Source organism: Crocuta crocuta, unplaced genomic scaffold, assembly GCF_008692635.1.
Source record: "Crocuta crocuta isolate KB4526 unplaced genomic scaffold, BGI_CrCroc_1.0 scaffold113, whole genome shotgun sequence".
In the NCBI taxonomy this organism is placed as follows: Eukaryota; Metazoa; Chordata; class Mammalia; order Carnivora; family Hyaenidae; genus Crocuta; species Crocuta crocuta.
This window is the reverse complement of record NW_027530368.1, coordinates 11,048,364-11,067,599: the sequence shown is the minus strand read 5'-3', so window position 1 is coordinate 11,067,599 and position 19,236 is coordinate 11,048,364. Positions and strand designations below refer to the sequence as shown.

At 33.7% G+C, this 19,236-nt stretch overlaps 1 protein-coding gene across 3 annotated transcripts in view; it reads left to right on the top strand.

Annotated features, from left to right (window-relative positions):
• Nucleotides 1–19,236, top strand: part of EHBP1 (EH domain binding protein 1) — a 350,991-nt gene that overhangs the window by 292,539 nt on the left and 39,216 nt on the right. For 2 of the 3 annotated variants that reach the window (XM_077766440.1, XM_077766439.1), the window contains exons 16-19: nucleotides 10,379–10,503; nucleotides 12,885–13,023; nucleotides 13,214–13,320; nucleotides 15,786–15,909. In XM_077766440.1, coding sequence (XP_077622566.1) covers nucleotides 10,379–10,503; nucleotides 12,885–13,023; nucleotides 13,214–13,320; nucleotides 15,786–15,909 — 495 coding nt within the window. Of the gene's footprint in view, nucleotides 1–6,932; nucleotides 7,041–10,378; nucleotides 10,504–12,884; nucleotides 13,024–13,213; nucleotides 13,321–15,785; nucleotides 15,910–19,236 lie in introns of all 3 variants that reach the window. The other variant, XM_077766441.1, reaches the window with a different exon arrangement.

The window sequence follows — 19,236 nt, the reverse complement described above, 5'->3', positions numbered from 1 at the left end:
TAATATGATAATTTGCTTTCATAACTATTAATAACAAGATGTTTCTTTGGTATCATAAAAATTCCATGTATCCTAAGTAAGTTGTAAAAATCTTTGTCTCCTTATATCTCGGAATATAGAAAAAAACTTATATTCTTAACTCTCCAGATGAAGTGTTCTAAAGCTACTAATGCTTCCTTCCTGTGGCATCATAGACTTATAGGAGAACAGTAATAATAGGATAGAGAGGTGTCTGGGGTCTCTTATTATTTTTTTCCCCAGTGGTCAACAAATAATAACACTATTTTAAATAAGCTATAAACTCTGGGAAGGCTAAGAATTAAATGTTTTAACTAATGATTAATTATTACTTATGGTTACTATTTTTAGATAGTTTGGTTAGTATTAAAACGAAACCCCAGCGTTCAGGCAGATGTCACTGGAGGACGCAAAGGCTTTATCAGAGACCATGAGTGGAGCCCACTCTAAGGTCGTCTCCACCACTGGTGCTGACGTGTCTCTGAATCCTCTCTTGTCCACGTAGCCCCTCCTGGCCTGTTCTTTTCATGAGCTCTACCAACTTCATCCCTTCTCATTTTGTCTTTCTCCTCCTTGTCTAAGGTAGCACTTAATCAATCTACTACTTTTGGAAGACTCAGGCACACTGATACTCATTTTTTTCTCTCTTGTATCTATTTTTATATATTTTTTAATCTATGTTAATTTTATAGATAAACCCTGTGCCCCCATCAATCAGGTATTTGCCTCCTAATAGTCAAAGCCAAGCTTTTCTGCATCTGTGTAGAGTCCAAGGTTGGAAGGGTCATTTGTGTAATTGGTCTTATCACTAAAATCCAATCCTAGCTGAGGCTAAACCAGGACTAGACTAGATGGAGAGACTTCCATCAGTGTGATGACTCAAAGAATGGGTATCCTTCCTACTTGGCAACTAGGGAATGTGAAGACCTGATTTTGGCATCATTTAGCAGTCAACAGTCAACAAAGTAAAAGACAAGTGAGGATTGAACCTACAGAATCCAGGATTTGATTCTTTCTAGCAAAGAAGTATAGACTAGAATAGGGAAAGCCAGGTGAAATGAAGATTGGATGGGATTCACCAGATAACTTAGGAAAACTTGAAGAGTCTAGACTCTGTTCCCTAAAGAACAGAGGACCAAAGTGACCAGAATCTGTTTCTCCTATGGGACATACTATATTTTGGACATTGAATGCAACCACGTATCAAATGGTAGCCACGTATCAGGCTCTTAATCAGAGCTAAGGTTTACCTACCACAAGTGGAGCGGGCCTATTGCCTGATAGATATTGTCCTGCCTTCATAAAGGTATGTGGATCACACTAGGTCTACTCTGGCCTCAAGATCTAAGCTGGAGCTGTTGAGGCTGGGAGTAGGAGAAGAGACCTTTAAGACAAGGGAGAGGGTAAAAATTCCTGCCTGAAATTCAACCATTATACATAAGCATTAATCTAGTGAGCCATGATAGTCACTGTGCTAGGCCAAGATTTAGCAAACTTCCTGAAAAAGGCTAGAGTAGATATTTTCGGCTTTGAAGGCCATATGGTCTCTGTTTAAACTATTCACCTCTGCCCTTGTAACCTGAAAGTAGCCTTGGACCTTATGTAAATTAATGGATGTGCTGGTTATTTACCCCAAAATTGTGGTGGGCTAGATTTTACCCCCATGCTATAGTTTGCTGACCCTTGCATAGCAAATTAGGAATTCACTTGGATTCACAAGAGTCTAATTCCTAAGAGAAAATGACCTTATGAGGTTGATAAATCAGGGGGAAAATTAACAAATTAGTATCTACTCTTCCAGTGTCTAGTGGAAATCATCAGGTCTGTATAAAGGAATATTGTGAAAGGAGGGAGAAATAAGTAGGGACCAGCCTGGATGGAGGATAAGGATGGAAGATTTTGGAAGCAGTGGTTCAGAGGGCAGAGGGAGTAGTCAAGAGTTGAAAAAATAATGTAGAAGCATAGCCTGGGGAATGTGTTGAACATGATTGTTACTCAGATTCATTACTTGCTTGAAGCACATGCCTTTTTTCTTTTCTCAAGCAGCAACCTGCCTTAGTGAGGAAAGGAAACTTAGTAAATTTCAAGTGCAGTGTCTTCAGCTTCATGGTGTCCACAGAAAATATACACAAAGTATTTTAAGCTATGTATATAGCCATATATTCAAGCAACCCACTGGCATCTTCTTGAAACCAGAAATAGCCTAATTCTTGTGAAATAACAGAATCATATCTGTCCAAAGAGCTACAGCTTTTACTTGTCTTCCTTTTGATATAATTTTAGGGCTTATAGAAGAATCAGGTGATATTGTAGTGTACTGCATACTTTTTTTTTTTCAATTTTTGCATCATTCTGTAGTTGTAGACCTATAATAACCTCATTTTAAAATCCTGGTTCTAGGGGATGCCTGGGTGGCTCAGTCGGTTACGTGTCCAGCTTCAGCCCAGGTCATGATCTCACGGGCCATGAGCTTGAGCCCCTCATTGGGCTCTGTGCTGACAGCTCAGAGCCTGCAGCCTGCTTCAGATTCTGTGCCTCCCTCTCTCTCTGTCCATCCCCCACTCACACTCTGTCTCTCTATCAAAAATAAATAAACATTAATATCTACTTTTTTAAAAATTCTGGTTCTATATAGCAAACTGTGGTTTCATTTTATTATATTGGTCTTTACTTGGCAAGGTGCAAGTATTTGGTGAAAAAGTTGGTATTTTAATTTTTACCTATATAGTGTTGTGGTTGGAGAATATGGCCTGAATTTCTGCTTTGGGAATTAAGAAGTTTTTATTTTGACCAAATAAATGTTAACTTTTTGTTAATGGTCCATGGGCACTTGAAAAGAGGTATTAATCCTATCTTAAGATTATATTATATAATATCTTTATTATGTTATATGATATATTAAATATGTATTTTTTATTATACATATGTATTCTGTAGTTTATCGCTTTGGTTTGAGTTAGGTAGGGTCATTTAACTTTTACACTGACATTGTTGCCTTACTTTGTTTTAGATAAAGTAGTGTTACTTTGTATTTGCATTTTAAGTGTATAAAGGAAATGTTTTTTCTTTAATTTTGTCCATGAATATNTTATGGCAAATAGATTTATCTAAATTTGCAAAACCAAAATGAAATCTTATAGGCCTTTAATAATTTTATATTTAGCTTCTGTTAATAATTATATTTGCACTGTGTTTCCTTTCTTGTTTGATTTTATTATCAAATATTAATATTTGATTATTGTTACATTATAATGACTATATATAGTATGTATACTATTAATAACAAATATTATTACTTATAATAACAAGTTATTAATTTTATAGGAGCCTTCAGTGTGAATTAAAAAATCATGATACATTGAGAAAATTTTTTCTGAACGTATTTTCTGAAGTTTTTTCTAAATATGTCTTTATGATCACCTCATCTTCTTTTTGTGAAAGTGTAGATATTTTTTTTACTGTCACCAGATACCCTGTTTTTTCATTTAATTTATTTATAAATGATAAGTGTTGTAAGACGAGCCTTATTGCTATGTGATTAGTCATGTCACTGGGATTACCATTTTGCTTACAGTACTGCTTGGTGTTAACTGTAATGCACTCTGTCATATTCAATCTCCTTTTACCTTTTCCTGCATACATTGTATGTGCCATATTTATAAACTAACTTCTGTTGGATCTCTAATTTACTTTCTGCCATGCTCACCTGCTGGGTTTTCAATGATTAGCCACAAAGATAGATAGATAGATAGATAGATAGATAGATAGATAGATAGATAGATATCATATATCTATCATATATAATTTGTAATATATTTCACAGACAGCACATGCGCCTTGGTTCTGCTAGAATGCATTTAGACTTTTTCTACAGGTGTGAAGAAATGTGTAATATTAACTGTTGAAAAGAATTCAGGGGTTTGCCCTAAAACTGAAGTCAGTGAATGAAAAGTAGAAATCCATTCTTAAGAAGACTTAAGCTGTCTAGATCAATTTTTACTCTTGCCCTCCCAAATAGTAATACTTTCATCTAAGGTTAACAATACATATATAAACGTTCAGCATTACTCATGAGTGGTAGTGTAAATAGAGTTCATTTAACTGGAAATGAAATGAATGGCACCTGTTTAAATCATGTAGGAACCCAACACTGTGTACATGGATAATGAAGGGAAATACAATTTTTTGCATATCCCTGGGCCCTAAAAGTACCCATATCTGATCACATTTCCAGACTTCGCCATTTCTTTTCATAGCAGTGCCATCCTTTTCGTCACTTAGACTGAAGGGTCAATTTTGATGTCGGCTTCACCCTTCTTCTAGTATCCATCCCCAACTACCAAGTATCCCATCAGTAGTTTTCAAATCACATCATACCCACTTCCAATTCTTGTATACTAGGTTAGGCTCTCTGTACTGCTTGCCTCAAGGTTATAAAAGTCTCTGACCTTGATTTCCTTTCAGTTCTCCAGTCTGACATCTAGGTCAGCAATCTCACTCACAGGAAGGATGATGTCACCTATATAGTACACTTCCCTGGTCAATCCTTAGACCACTTTTTCTTTCCCATAGGAAGGCATATCAGAAGGTAAGCAAGAGTGATATTTTAGGAATAATATTAACACCACTGTCATTTATACAAGTCATAAACTTCATTGCTTATATTACTACTAATTATTTTATACATGTTTCACAACTGATTACAGTAAGACATTTTGATAGAAAATTGCTTATATAGACTACTGTTAATGAGTTCAGTGCTGATCATGTTAGAACACCAGTATCTCTCCATTCCTATCAAGTAAAATTTAAACTTCCCATTCTGCCCTTCAGAGCTCTCTGCAGTTTTACCTTTCAAGTCTTACCTCCTATTATTTCCCTTTAAAACACTTTGGGGGTGCCTGGGTGGCTCAATCTGTTAAATGTCTGACTTTGGCTCAGGTCATGATCTCACAGTTCGTGAGTTCGAGCTCTGCATTGGGTTCTGTGCTGACATCTCAGAGCCTGAGCCTGCTTCAGATTCTGTGTCTCCCTCTCTCTGTCCCTCCCCTACTCATGCTCCGTCTCTGTCTCTCTCTCTCTCAAAAATAAATAAAATGTTAAAAAAAATTTTTTTAAATTTTAAATGCTTCGAAAGTTAGTGCTTCTGAAGAACAATTCCTGGTATTGTTGGCAAGGAGAAATCTTTTCATCATTTGAATTTGCTCTGTAATTTGTTTTTATCCCGTACCACTTACCTGTCATGTATATGGTTTTGTAGTCACTTGAATGTATACCTTTAAGGTAGAATAAGATACAGCTTGGTATCTTCTCAATATCTAGCAGTGTATGCAGTAGAAATTTCGGTAATAAATGAATGAATGTTGGATTTTGTGCTTTCGCTCTAGATTAATTATGGTCAGTAATAATCAATAGAGGCTAGTTGGCAGCAACACTCTAAGAACTATTGATAGTGAACTATCTCTGACAGAGTAATACAAGGAAGTGTTGTAAACACTTACTTAGCACTTGGGAAATACTTGTTCATTCATTGCAAAATTACTTAGAGAAGAATTTTTAAGGATAATGAAGATGCTAACATTTATGAAATTATTTCTGCTAATAAATTGATTAGACAACATCTTTCAACTGATTGTACTTAAATAATGTAGCCAAGTATAATGCCTTAGCGATTTGAAAGCATTTAGTAATGTTTTTCCCCAAGGGCATTTCTTAATCTTTTTTTTCTTTATTGTGCTCTTCTAAATGGCTTACATAGTACATGGGATGTCTTCAATAAGTGTAAACTATTACTATTAATATTAATGATCATAGTAAGTATTTACTTGGGGAGGCCCCAAATCAAACACAAAGATATACAGGAAAAAGGACAGACATTGAAGGATTAAGCCAAAACTATAGAATTTTGGAATTTGTCACTTGTAATGATATTTGAATACCTCATTATTAATAAAAGTTTCCCAATAAAAGGTTAATAGTGGAGTAGTAGGGATATTCTTCAACTTTCAGGGCTAGGACAGTATTTCGCTCAAAGATACAATGTCTGTCAGTAACAGAATTTAAAGCTAAGCCTCTTACCTGAAAATCAAACTATTACTATTCTTTTTGAAATGCATTAATTCAAAATTACTTAACCAGCTTTATCACTTGGATTTAGAAAGGAAAAAAGTATGTAAAAGAAAACTTTAATGTAGACAAAACCTCCATTAATTAATTGTGACCCAAAACATTTTGCTAAGTGTATGAAAACTAGTGTAAGACTTCCTCATTTCCATGTATTTAATTTTCAACAATAAATTTTTTCAGCTTTCAGTCTTCCAAGATGTACTGTTCTAATTGTTTCTGAACTTTCTTTTGCATAAGGTTCTGTCTGTTCTAGTCTCAATTATGTCTCTTAAAGTATCCATAATGCTTTCATGATAATATTCATTAATAGTGGAAAAGCATTCAAGTCTTCATACAAATGATTTAAATATAGCTGCAAGTTTGTGAAGAATGATTTGTTTCTTTATACATTTATTTCTAATAACTGCTAAAAGTGTGAAATTTAGAAATATTTGATGACTTCATTACCAAAGCAACTTTATTTTTGTATGTCTGTTGTCAGAGATTACGTACACATTACATTTTAAAATATAAGGACTTGATGAGCTCAGTGATTCAGAGAACGCATGTGGCAAATTGTCGAAACCTTTGTAACTTCTTTGATGTAACAATTCATCTTTGACATATGAATGTAAAATATAAATGTTAATCCAGTAGTGAAAAGTGACTTAAAACTGATTTCTTGCTGATCTGCGTCAGACTATATTTGAATAACTGTCTTAAAATACTGGGTTTTCTACTTTAGTGTTTTGGATAAATGATATAAAATAGAAACAATGTACTAACATTATTGCTACATGTTCCTACAGATGAAAATGATAATATTGAGATAGATACTAACGAGGAGATTCCTGAAGGCTTTGTTGTAGGAGGTGGAGATGAACTTACTAACTTAGAAAGTGACCTTGATACTCCTGGTAATTTCAAATTATAAATATTTTGCATCCTGCTGCATGGCAAACTTTATCATTATATTTTTATTATTACCTCATCAATAATAAATTCTTTTTGTAGTTTTATTTTATCTTATGCCCTCACAAATCATTTAGCTAAATCCACTTTCCATCAATTTTATGTTATTTTGTTTTAGATTTAATGTTAAAATTAGCAATACAATTGGAATAATAAATTATAGTTTGCGTTCTCTTATTACTAAAGTGCATTTTTATATTTTATATTATATGAGATAATTTATAGGCATTCAAAACTTGGTTCCCATCTCAGCCTAAGTATTTTGATATAATGTAAGGTATAGATGTAGTATCTATGAAACTTCAAACGTAAACCTCAACCCTGGATCAGATTTTCTGACTTGATTTAGAATTGATAGTCTCACTTGTAATATTATTTTGCAAATTTTTGTGCTTACTTTAAGTATTTACATAATATCAGTAAATTAATATATAGTACTTAATAACTATTTACAATAAGACACTTTAAAAACTGCTTATACAGACAATCTCATATCTTATTTCAGTAATTATAGGCACTGTTAACTGTTTAAAATATAACATACTTACTCTTGGTTTAAAAGATGTAAACTTGGTTCTACATGCATTGCCTTTACAAGTCAACATCAGATAGCAATCGAAAGCTTTGTATACCTGAGAGGTTCCACAAATGTTTATTGAATTGAATTCTTCTAGCAATAAAAAGTGTTTGGCAATCTCTCTAGACTTAAAGGTGAGGAAGTGAAGTCCCTAATATTTATCTTTTCCTGTAAAATGCTAAAGGGAGTGAGAACGGGTGTTCTTCCTAGCCCTGGCATGTCCCTGCAGTGCTAACCTGTTTTGTTTCTTCTTCTTCTGTTTGAAATCTTGGTGTCATTTCTTCAAGAAATAATCACCTAGGGTCTTCCTGACTATAGGGAGTACCCAAGAAAACCCGTGCCCTTTCTCAGTAGCTCTTTCATGCTCTAGTGTTAAACTATACTTTTACTAAATAGGAGTCAGTATATGTATAATTGTGCAAATCCAGAAGGATGCTGATATCTAAGGAAAAAATTTAAATGCTTAACCCAAGACTAGGACTGCCTTTTATTTCTGTTTAAAATGTAGAAGCTGGTAAGTTTGATTTTTTTCTTTTTGAAAAAGATTGTTGTTAAAAGAAAAAGAAAAGAAAAAGATTGTTGTTGCTTACCCAGCCCCTTACCACAACCACCACCAAAGGCTTTATCAGAAACCAATAACACTACTGATGAGGGCACTCAGAGGTATAGAATTAAAGCCTTAAGATTCCGTTCAGAGAAGTATAAAATCATTGACAATAAATGATACATATTTTCTGATTTTGCAGTAGAGTATGAAGATAGGAAAAATTAGCTGTTTCTTAGGTAAGGTGAGGGGAATTTTCTCATCTTAGTTATAGCAACTTGTTGGGTTACTTTTATGTTTGGTTGAAATTAGGGCTAGGGGCAACTGATGGGCGTAGTTGGTGTAGAGTATGTGACTCTTGATCTCGAGATCTTGAGTTTGAGCCCCATGTTGGACACAGAGATTACTTAAAAAATTAATAAAACAAATTTTTTAAAAAATGAAATACTTCCATTCACATTAAAAATCTATATTTAGGGTTAAGCAGCTTGACTCTTGTCCTTTTTAAAAACTCCTACTTTGTGTATGCCAAACAAAAGACCTCTCAGTCTTCTTGTTTTTGGAGTTAACTATACATTGTTTACAACTCTCAAGCATGTCAATAAGTGTTGGCCTGTACATAGGATAGACTTTCCAATCCAGACTATAGTTTATTTCATGGCAATAAGAAATAAGAATGCACACTGGAATCTGGAAGCACGCAGCATGTATTACGACTTAATTATTATGATTTTTAGCCTTTCTTTATTTTCCCCAAAATTCTTTTTTTAATATGTATATAAAAGTCATAATGTTTTAATAATAAATTGTTTAATCTTTATCTTGATTTGACCATAGTTCATCAGATATTGTTTAAAAGAGAAGCCTGGCAATATAAACTGACCAATTTGCATGAAAGTAATGATAATAGCATTTATTAAGAGTCTTATAATTACAAAACTTATTAATCTTTATGAAAAATATCATTCACCAAATGGTTGGCATGTCTTTTACAACCATTTTATTAAAGAGTTCCTTTGAATGAATTTGCCTAAATAGAATTATTTGTTTCCATTTGTTTCTAAATTATTTTATTATTAAAGATTAATGTACTTGCTAAAAATAATTTGAAATTGTTTATTTTAAAAGTTATTGCTATGTTTTATTTATTTTACATTTCTATCCATAGTTATTATATTCCAAAATATGATTGTTATTTTTCTGCCCACTAATTCTAAGGTATTTTTTAAAAATATGCCCTATTTCAATGCTGCATATAAATGTACACACTTAAACATTGATTCTAACAATGTGTGCATGACTGAGATCATGTTAAGAACTTGTTTTAATGTGGTATTATTTGTATAAATTTAATATACTAGAAAAATTGAAAATGAAAAATAACTTAAGGGTAAGTTGTATTGCCTGTTTTAGATATCTGCTTTGTAGAAAGCTTGTTTTATTATGTATAAACTGTGCAGTTACTTATATAAATGTATGCATCAAATGCAGGCTTAGATTTTCAGGTAAACATAGCAACTATTCACTATATGATGCAACTGAATTGTCTTAAGGTATATTGACTATATTCTTTAAGGGAACTGATTTATATGATTATATGAGAAGATATATATGATTATACATACATGTATATGTATATATATATACAAAGAATATATGTATATGTGTATATATATATATATGTACAAAGAATATGCTAAGAGATTAGATCTTAGTTGTTCCCACTACAAAAAAGAAATGATAATTATATGATGTGTTAGAGGTGTTAACTAATGCACAGTGGTAATTATATTGCATTATATAAATGTATCAGATCAGCACATTGTACTCATTAAATTTATACAATGTTATATATCTATTGTATCTTAATTTAAAAAAAGAATATAGTTAACATACTTAAAGACTACTCAGTTGTACTATAGTTATATAGTATGTTTTACAGTTTAAATATATATATTTAAATAATACATGTATATTATATATTTAAACTGTTAAATATATATATATATGAAAAGTTCTGTATTTGTCAGGTATGATATGTTCTTCACAAGCCTAATGTCTTTTTTAAAATATATAGTAGTAATTTTATGATGTCTCCTAAATTGATAGCCTATAAATCTTAATGCATCTCAGTTATTCATAGTATTTGTGTTATTTAACAGAACAAAACACTAAGTTGGTGGACTTGAAGCTAAAGAAGCTCCTAGAGGCTCAGCCACAGGTGGCAAATTCACTCTCCAGTGCTGCACAGAAGGCTATAACTGAGACCTCAGAGCAAGACATTAAGGTAAATCCCACTTGTTTAAACTATTTGTCTCTGTTTCTGTGCATTCTAGCTTCCGCTGGCACTTTATAATCCTAAAATCAATTTCTTACAGGTTTTTCACATTAAGATATACATTTTTTTATTGAATAACGAATCAATTAAGTAGCAGTATGGTAATCAGTATTCATACACTGCTTTCCAGAGAAACTACTACTTTAAATTGATGTGTTCGTGAATGTAGAAACTATTCTTGACTTCTATGTGTACATATATTTTGCTAGGAAGAGTATTGCTAAGAGAATTCCAGTATTTTTTCTATTACCCTCAACCTCTGACCTGTTTAGATAAATTAGAATTAACGTTAATTAATACCTGAAGATGGTATGTGATTGTACACAAAGATACTTGCATGTGTTTTGTGCCAATATGAATCCTAACTTGTGTGAGATTTTAGCCAAATGCCACATGAAGGTTATTACTATTTAGGCTATTTATACTATCCTCAACAAGCCTTCCCTCTTTTCCTCACATGGCATCATTAATATTTCTGTAGCTTTAGGGTACTTCTAGCCCTGCATAACTTTTCACCCACCTGCAGACTATGGGGACTGCCCTGCTGACTGAAAGGATTTCCTTCCTCTGACACAGAGATGCTTTGAAGTCCCAAAACAATGACTTTCATTGCTTTTCCCTTATACTGTTGGTTTCTATAAATTGGTGATGAAAATGTGTGGCAGCACCAGAGGACTTTTGGTCTCTATCTTTGAACAAAAGGAAGCCTGGATCAGGTCTGATTTTTTGCGTTCAATTTAGCTTTCTGCAGTGGATTTAATGCAAAATGACGCTGGCCTAAGAATAATACAATAGATTGAAAAGGCTAACTGAATTAGTGGGTTTAGAGGAATACATTTGTAAAGTGGCAGAAGTCCCTAGTCATAAAAACGTTTCTTAAGATGGGATTTGCTGGCTAATCGCACTGATATTTTAGCATGTTGCCAGGCCTCAAAAAATTTAGCCGTGTTTGTTTATTTTGGTAAAGACTTGAGTTTTAAACCATTGGACAATTATAGTAATAGCAGTAAGAATACACACTTTTCTTAAACAAACAAATAAAAGCCAAAATTGTCTCTATCTTAGCTACATAGCTAGCATAGTATATGCATTATACTAATAATAAAGATATTCTGGAGCTTGAAAAAGTAAAATGGAAGTATTTTCATTTTTAAGATTTAATTGTCTCAATAGATGAAATTGGTTTTGTTTTCTAAAAATCTCTTATGTGGTAATTTTTGAAGTTATTTCAACAAAAGGTGTGCTTTAAATAGCTTGTCTTTGTATGGATCTTTTTAGTTAAGATTTTTTAAATGGTGCTTATAAAGAACATATAGAGTCCATCTGTTCTCTTGAAGCTTTCAGCATTGATTTCGGGTTTTATTTTTTTTTTTTAATAAAATGCAGTTTACACGTTTATAAATGAGGCATTCTGTGTTTGTGGAAAAGGATAAACTGTTACCTTCCCCTGAGGATTCTGTATCCCAGGCCTCCTTGAGGCTAGAGAATAGGCCATTGGAGGGCTCCCTCATTACTGATTGTCTCAATGCAGAGGAAGGGCAAAGTCTTGGTAGCTTTTGATAACCAGTTTCAGCATTCAGCAGGCTTAGCTATTAGTCATGCATCTTAGCCTTTCCCTATTTACTTTCAAAACACTTAATAAAAATAATAAAAGATTAGGTATAAAATGAAATATTTGTTTGGTACACAGCACCTCGGTATCTGCAGCTTCCACACACTGCAGTAGTTCAGTCTTCTGGGATATTTCTTGTTGATAGAACCATTTGAATTTGTTACCAGTATTAACATAGGAAGCCCTGGAAAAGATAATTGTAGTTTCCTTAGCTGTAAAGGGCTTACTTACAAATCTGGCTTTGGAAAGTTATAGCTGATGAAATGCAGTTCAGTGGGGTAGTATTATAATCCTACCTTTTAGCCTTCATCCAGCATTAGTGGTTTATCTCAATGGGCATAAAATTAGAAACTAGTTCTTCTTGTCATACAAGTCTGTGGGACTGTACAAACTGATGGGGCAGAATAGTGGGGAACTAGCCAGAAGCACCATGGCTTTTAAATTATACCTATCATTGGGAGAAGACACAGGGGTGTACAGCAGTGTCTAGTGAATCAAAGTTATCAAGAGTGATCCTCCATCTAAACTATGCCTCCCAAAGTTTTGGTTATAGGCAACAGAACTTATAGTTGAACTCTTTAGGGCTCTTTGAAATCCTTTTTCTATCAAAAAGTTTCTAATTTGACATTATCTTAAATTAGTAAAAGTTGTTTTGCTAATATGCAATTTCATGTTTATATAACCAGTATGCTCTTAACTATGTTTGTTTCACTTTTAGAACGGCACAGAAGATCTCCGGACTGAGCGATTACAAAAAGCAACAGAACGATTTAGAAATCCTGTTGTGTTCAGCAAGGATTCTACAGTCAGAAAAACTCAACTGCAGTCTTTCAGTCAATATGTTGAGAATAGACCAGGTAGGAACACTTTTAAAAATGTTTTCCCATCTTATGATTTAATAGTATTTAACTATGTGTGTGTGTGTGTGTGTGTGTGTGTGTGTGTGTGTGTGTGTATAAACTGATAATGTAAATCCACATTTCAATACACAAATATCAAGCTTTATAATAATTTTACATGTCTTTCCCCCCCCCCTTTTTTTTTAAGAGATGAAAAGGCAGAGATCAATACAGGAAGATACAAAGAAAGGAAATGAGGAGAAGGCAGCGATAACTGAAACTCAGAGGAAGCCATCAGAAGATGAAGTGCTTAATGTATATTAATTTTTTGTGTGGTTTCATGATTGCTGATAATTCCAAACTGTATGTGGAAATAGTGCCTTTATTTGTTAAAATGAGATGTTAGGTTTTTTAAGATGTCAATCTCCAGTGCATTCAAAGCAGAGTGAGAGGGGTGCACTGTTGAATTAGTCTGCAGTGTGGTGATAATTGTCAGATAAAAAAAAATGAATTTTTCAGAGTTCCACAGCCCCAGCTTCCTTGAGACATTTCCATCAGGGCACTTCCCATAAAGAGATTCCAGTATTGATCTACCAGGAGGATTTTAATTATTACAATAGCAGATACCGCAGAGCTGCAGTTAGAGGGAAAAGTCACATGAGACCTGCTAGAATTTCTCAGCCAACCCATTTTGTTGGCTTGGGTTAATGGGTGTTCAACCTTTCCATTATCCAGATCAGCCGTGAATTACTAGCTGAATGATGTTTGCATTAATATAATATATATGGTAATTTCTTCACTTAATTAACGGGGAGGTTCAGCTCAGTAGGGGTATGGGCTGATCATGTGTAAAATTGATTTGTGAGGGAAATATTTGATAGACCGCAGGGAGAAAGCTGCTTTTGATGGACAGCTGCGGGACAGAAGCAGGAAGAACAAGTTTTAACTTGAATTTTTGTCTGTGCATAGCTCTCTAAGAGTGGTGCTACTTTTTTATTATCTATAGTTTGTGTAAATATTTTCATTGTTTTTACTGTTAAAATGGTCTTTGCTGGATTTTTAAATCCTTGTAAGTGCATTTAGAATTACAGACTACAGGTTAGGGTCCTTAAAGCTTCTCTTTTTAAGTTGTACTAAGGCAGGTTTTAGTACATAGAACAGCTCACTCATATATCATGATGGAACATTTGGTATAATTTGTAAGTTGGAGAATACTTGAGTATCCTGTATACTCACACTAAAGAAATCTGGTTATAAACTTTGTGACTATTTTTCACTGAGCCAATCAGTAAAAACAATGAAGTTTATGTGTTGCTTATCATTTCTGCTTTCTTTTCTTTCTTACTCATGTTTTCTTTGCAGACTGTGTCTGTTTTGTCTGTATGGGACAAAACAGGAAAGTCCTTTATGAAAATGCTCTGCTATATGGCAGATAGATTATCCCAGATTTTAAAGTTTCTGTTTACATTTATTCTGTTATAATTTTGTTGTGTTTCATATTGAGATGGGAGAATATCTATTTTTATGGATCTTTAAAAGTATAGTAACTTATTTGATCACACTATCCTGAGAAATTATCAGTTTTATGATTTCAAATATATTTGATCTTTAAATTTGTCAACTACCAAAATCGATTTAACAGTAAGCTGATATAGAGTTCACATGTGAATTTACTAGTTCCGAAGATAGATAAGTCATACGCATGGTTAGATGTGTTCATTGATCATGGGAATTCCAGAATATGCTCATAAATAACATAATTCTTGGTTTTGTTTCCTGTTTAAGGAGTACCCAAAGATAATTCCTCATGGCTTCTTAGAGATTATTATGCTTCTAGGTAGGGAAGGGATTTGATAGAAGAGATTGTTCACATTTGTTTCTCTGAATACATAATGTTATGAGTGCTGATGGTAGAAGTGGTGGTAGTGAAAGTAATCACTTAAACATTTCTGGTATTTTATGATAGAACTGCTACTTCAAATAAAACTTCTAAGGATAATTTTTTAAATATGGATGATTGTAAAAAGTAAAATTTCAAATTGAAATCCAAATTTGGTTAGATGGAATTTTAACCAAATCACTGTACTAGTTGCACGAGATCCTTGTAGCAAGGTTTGAAACCACCTGTCAAGTTAGAATTCGCAGCTACAATAATTAGTGATACATCAACAGAACGACATGTTAAAGTACAGCAGCCAGCTGGAGGGAAAATTTGAGATATTAGAAACTTATTTTTTTATCATTTTTAAAAAGTATTTTAAATAGTATATTTACTATGAAAGCAAGAAATGTGTCTCTTTAATTTTGTATTTTTGCAAGATCATGTCTGTGTTTTTCAGGATAGATACTTTAAGAAGCAATTCCTTAGTAAGGCTCCATTTTTGCATATCGCACATTTGAATGAAAGGTGTCATTGGTGTTTGTTTTGACAATCACCAAGGGGAAAATTTTCTTCTGTCCCTGTCTATGCTTAAAAAACTCTCTGACTTTACTCTAAGGAGAATTTTTTTCTCTGTGTTAACTGTTTAAATATGGCAAATCTGGTCGTTAAATTATAAATATAATACTAAACAGCTGAGATTTTCTCTATTTACAAAAGTTTGCTATACATAGTATTTATGAAAATTTCTTGAATCACAGGGAGTTGCTTTTTCATACTAAGGGTGATAGTAACGGTGTTATTTGGTTCTCTAGGTAAGTGCTCTACTAAGTGTTTGTAGAAAGGAAAAATGCAACTTACAAGTGATTTTTTTTTCCTTCCTGTTTGTTCTCGTTAACAGAAAGGGTTCAAAGACACCAGTCAGTATGTTGTAGGAGAATTGGCAGCACTAGAGAATGAGCAAAAGCAAATTGACACCCGTGCCGCGCTGGTGGAGAAGCGCCTTCGCTATCTCATGGACACAGGTACGGTGCCCAATTACACTGTAAACAGTTTTGGCAAATTGAGCGTTCACAAACTCTTATAGAGTTTTGGAAGTGTGAATCTTTGAAGCCTGAATGTTCAGCAGAACTGCCTTGAAAATAAAAAGGCTGCGATTTGCAGCCACCTCTCTGGGCCCTGGTGATAAGAGTGCCTTCATGGGAAGTGATAACTCGCCCTGATACCGTGTGAGCCAGCACTATTGAACAGTGTGCTCATCCATGCAGAGTTGGAATACACATCTGTGCCTCATTGATATGCCACTGCTTAAAAAAAAAGTAAGATCTTCACTGTTCTACTGATTCATTGGGAAAAAAAAAAGATTTGGCCAGCTAAAGCCATGTACTGCATGAAACAGAGCACTATGCATAGGGGACGGCTCCATGGACTAGATCACTGAAATTTGAGAATACTATCTGGTTACTGATGCTCCACAGTTGTTTTTTTTTTTTTTTCCCAAGAGAACAGGTTTTCAAAAGTCTGTAATAGTTTGTGTCACAGTTGCATTTGAAAGGATTAAAGTATATAGGAAGGTTTATAAAAATGGGTTAGAGCAGCAAGTTAGCTCCTAACCAGAGGGTAGATTGCCATTTAATGCTGATTGCCAATAGTGATTCTGTAGATCTAAGTGCACAGTGAGCTGCTGGAAAAAAAACAGTGTATGTATATATTTTAAAGAAATGTATATATTTGTTTAAAATGCCACTCCTCCTACAAAAAGGGTAAAAATGAGAAATAAACTCACATTTTTATACTAAATTAAAAGTAAATTATATTAAGAAAAAATGTCAAAATGTAAGAGTGGAAAATTCATTCCTTTAGTATAATTAATTTCTTTAGTTTTGTTACCGTGTTAAAGTAGATTAGTAAAAAGGTAGTAGTAGATTAGAATTGGGAAGCTTTCCTGAACTTTTTCTTTTCTATTTGCCAAAAATATATTTACAATTTAAAAACTCCTCCAAAAATAAGCATTTATATGGGACATTTGAAAATTCCTACATTAGTGAAATCAGAACATATTAGAACGGAAAGAGACCTTTGGCTTTATCTGGCCCAGTGGGTTTCAAACTGTGTTCTGTGGAGCCCTAAAGCTTCTTCAGAGGCACCTTGGGGCTGCCAGGACAATAGGAGAGCATAAAGCAGACAGGCATCTGGATTCCCTACCTTACTTCAAACAGAGCAGCTCTGAGTTTATTTATTCGAAATAGCAGGCTTCTTGGAAGAGTTCATTTAAAGAAAAGGTTCTACTGCTTAAAATTTAAAACCAGAAAAAAACCCAAAAACACTTATCTTTTGAAAACTATTGCCCAACTATTGTACAGAGGAGAGACGGAGTTAAAGGGAAAACTCAAGTCACATAGATCAATAAGTGGCCAACTGTGGACTAGAATTCAAGTCACCAGAACCCTATCATACAGGACCCTTCCCATTATACTAGATTACCTAGAACACGTTTATTGTTGCCTTAACAACTTACATGTATGCTCAGTCTTGTACGTTTGTGTGGATTCAACAAGTATCCCATAAACTAGCATATTGTTTCGTATTTGCATTTTCCCTTTAGTTTCCAGGGAATTTTGAAAATATTAGTTACGTTAGCTATATAAAAATGTAAATACTAGGTAGTATAATTTCTGTATACATTTAAAAATTATTACCTTAAATACTTTGAAGAAACTAATTTTTTTAAATTCTTTCAACACCTTTCCTCATTGTGTTGGATAAATTAGATATTACTATACAAGAAGCCTTGTGCCGCCAGAAAAGAAAAGCTCGAGATTCGGTTTCCTTCCCTTTTTTTCAAACTTGGAGCCTCATTTATTGAAGGTTCTAACCAAAACAGACTGAAATTCTCTTTCCTATCCCATATATTACCACTGAAGCTTTGAAGTGGCCCCATTCCACCTATAGATCATTTTAATCTGAATGATAGTCATGGACTACAGATGGATTCTAGAATCCCTTTGTGGCTTTATATTCCTTACGGCACAAGACAGAATCTTATCTAGACTGGGTTGGCTCCTGCAGATTCAGACTAAAATTGACTTTGTTTCCTGGCTTGGTAAATTCCAGCAATTACCCTGGACTATACTGAACCTCTTCCAGACCAAATAATTGTTTCTCAAGATTTGCCTAAAGCCTAGTTAGCATCTGAAGTAAGAGATGAGATGTTAGAAAGAGAAAGCATATATTCATTCTTTTGCTTTTTGGGGTTCCAGTGCTTCCAACTTTGCATTTATTATAGTAATTAGTACTTTTTTCTCTGCTATATTAGTTTGCTATGCAGTTTCTGAATCTCAGCCTCAGAATTAAGCAAAGCAGATGGTATCATTTTCCTTACATGATGAAACTGAGGCTCAGAGAAGGAAATGACTCGTTTAAGAAGGCCTAAGTAGTAATGGCGGAGTTAAGGCTTAAACTCGACTTTTTGGGTTTTCTAGCTCTGAAGTCAGTCCTCTTTTCTCACCATATGTTCTTTATAGAGCAAAACACACTTTATCTGCTACTTCAATTTTTGTATACTTCTAGATACTGAGTATATTTCTTTATGGATTTGAAGCTGACATATCACAAAAATAACCATTTTAAAGTATACAATTCACTAGCATTTAGTACATTCACGGTGTTATACAATCACTACCATTTCCAGAGGTTTTCATCACCAAAACAGGAAGTCTGTGCTCTTTAAGCAATAATTTCCCATTTTCTCCCCTTGTGTAGTCCCCCTGGAATCTCTAATCTACATTCTGTCTCTAGAAATTTGCTTTATTCTAGATTTTTCATAGAAGTAGAATCAAACAGTAATTCTTCTTTTGTGTCTGGCTTGAGTTTACATAATGTTTTCAAGCTTCGTGCATATTGTAACATGTACCACTACTTCATTCCTTTTTGTGGTTGAATATTATTCCATTGTATGCATATAACTACATTTTGTTTATTCATTCATCCATTGATGGACATTTGGGTTGTTTCAATCTTCTGGCTACTATGAACATTGTGTACAAGCATTTCTTTGAATCCCTATTTTTCAGCTCTTTGGGGTATATACCTAGGATTGGAATTGCTGGGTCATATATTAATTCTCTATTTAACTTTTTGAGGAAATGCACTCACTTTTAAATGGGTTGCAAAGCTTATTTAAAAGATGATTTTGCAGAACTGAGCATACATTTTCCAAAAGAAGCACTGTTATTAGCATCCACCAGCCAGACAAACGCACAAAAACCTATTAATTTAAAATATCACTAGAGGGGCGCCTGGGTGGCTTAGTCAGTTAAACGTCTGACTCTTGGTTTCAGCTCAGGTCATGA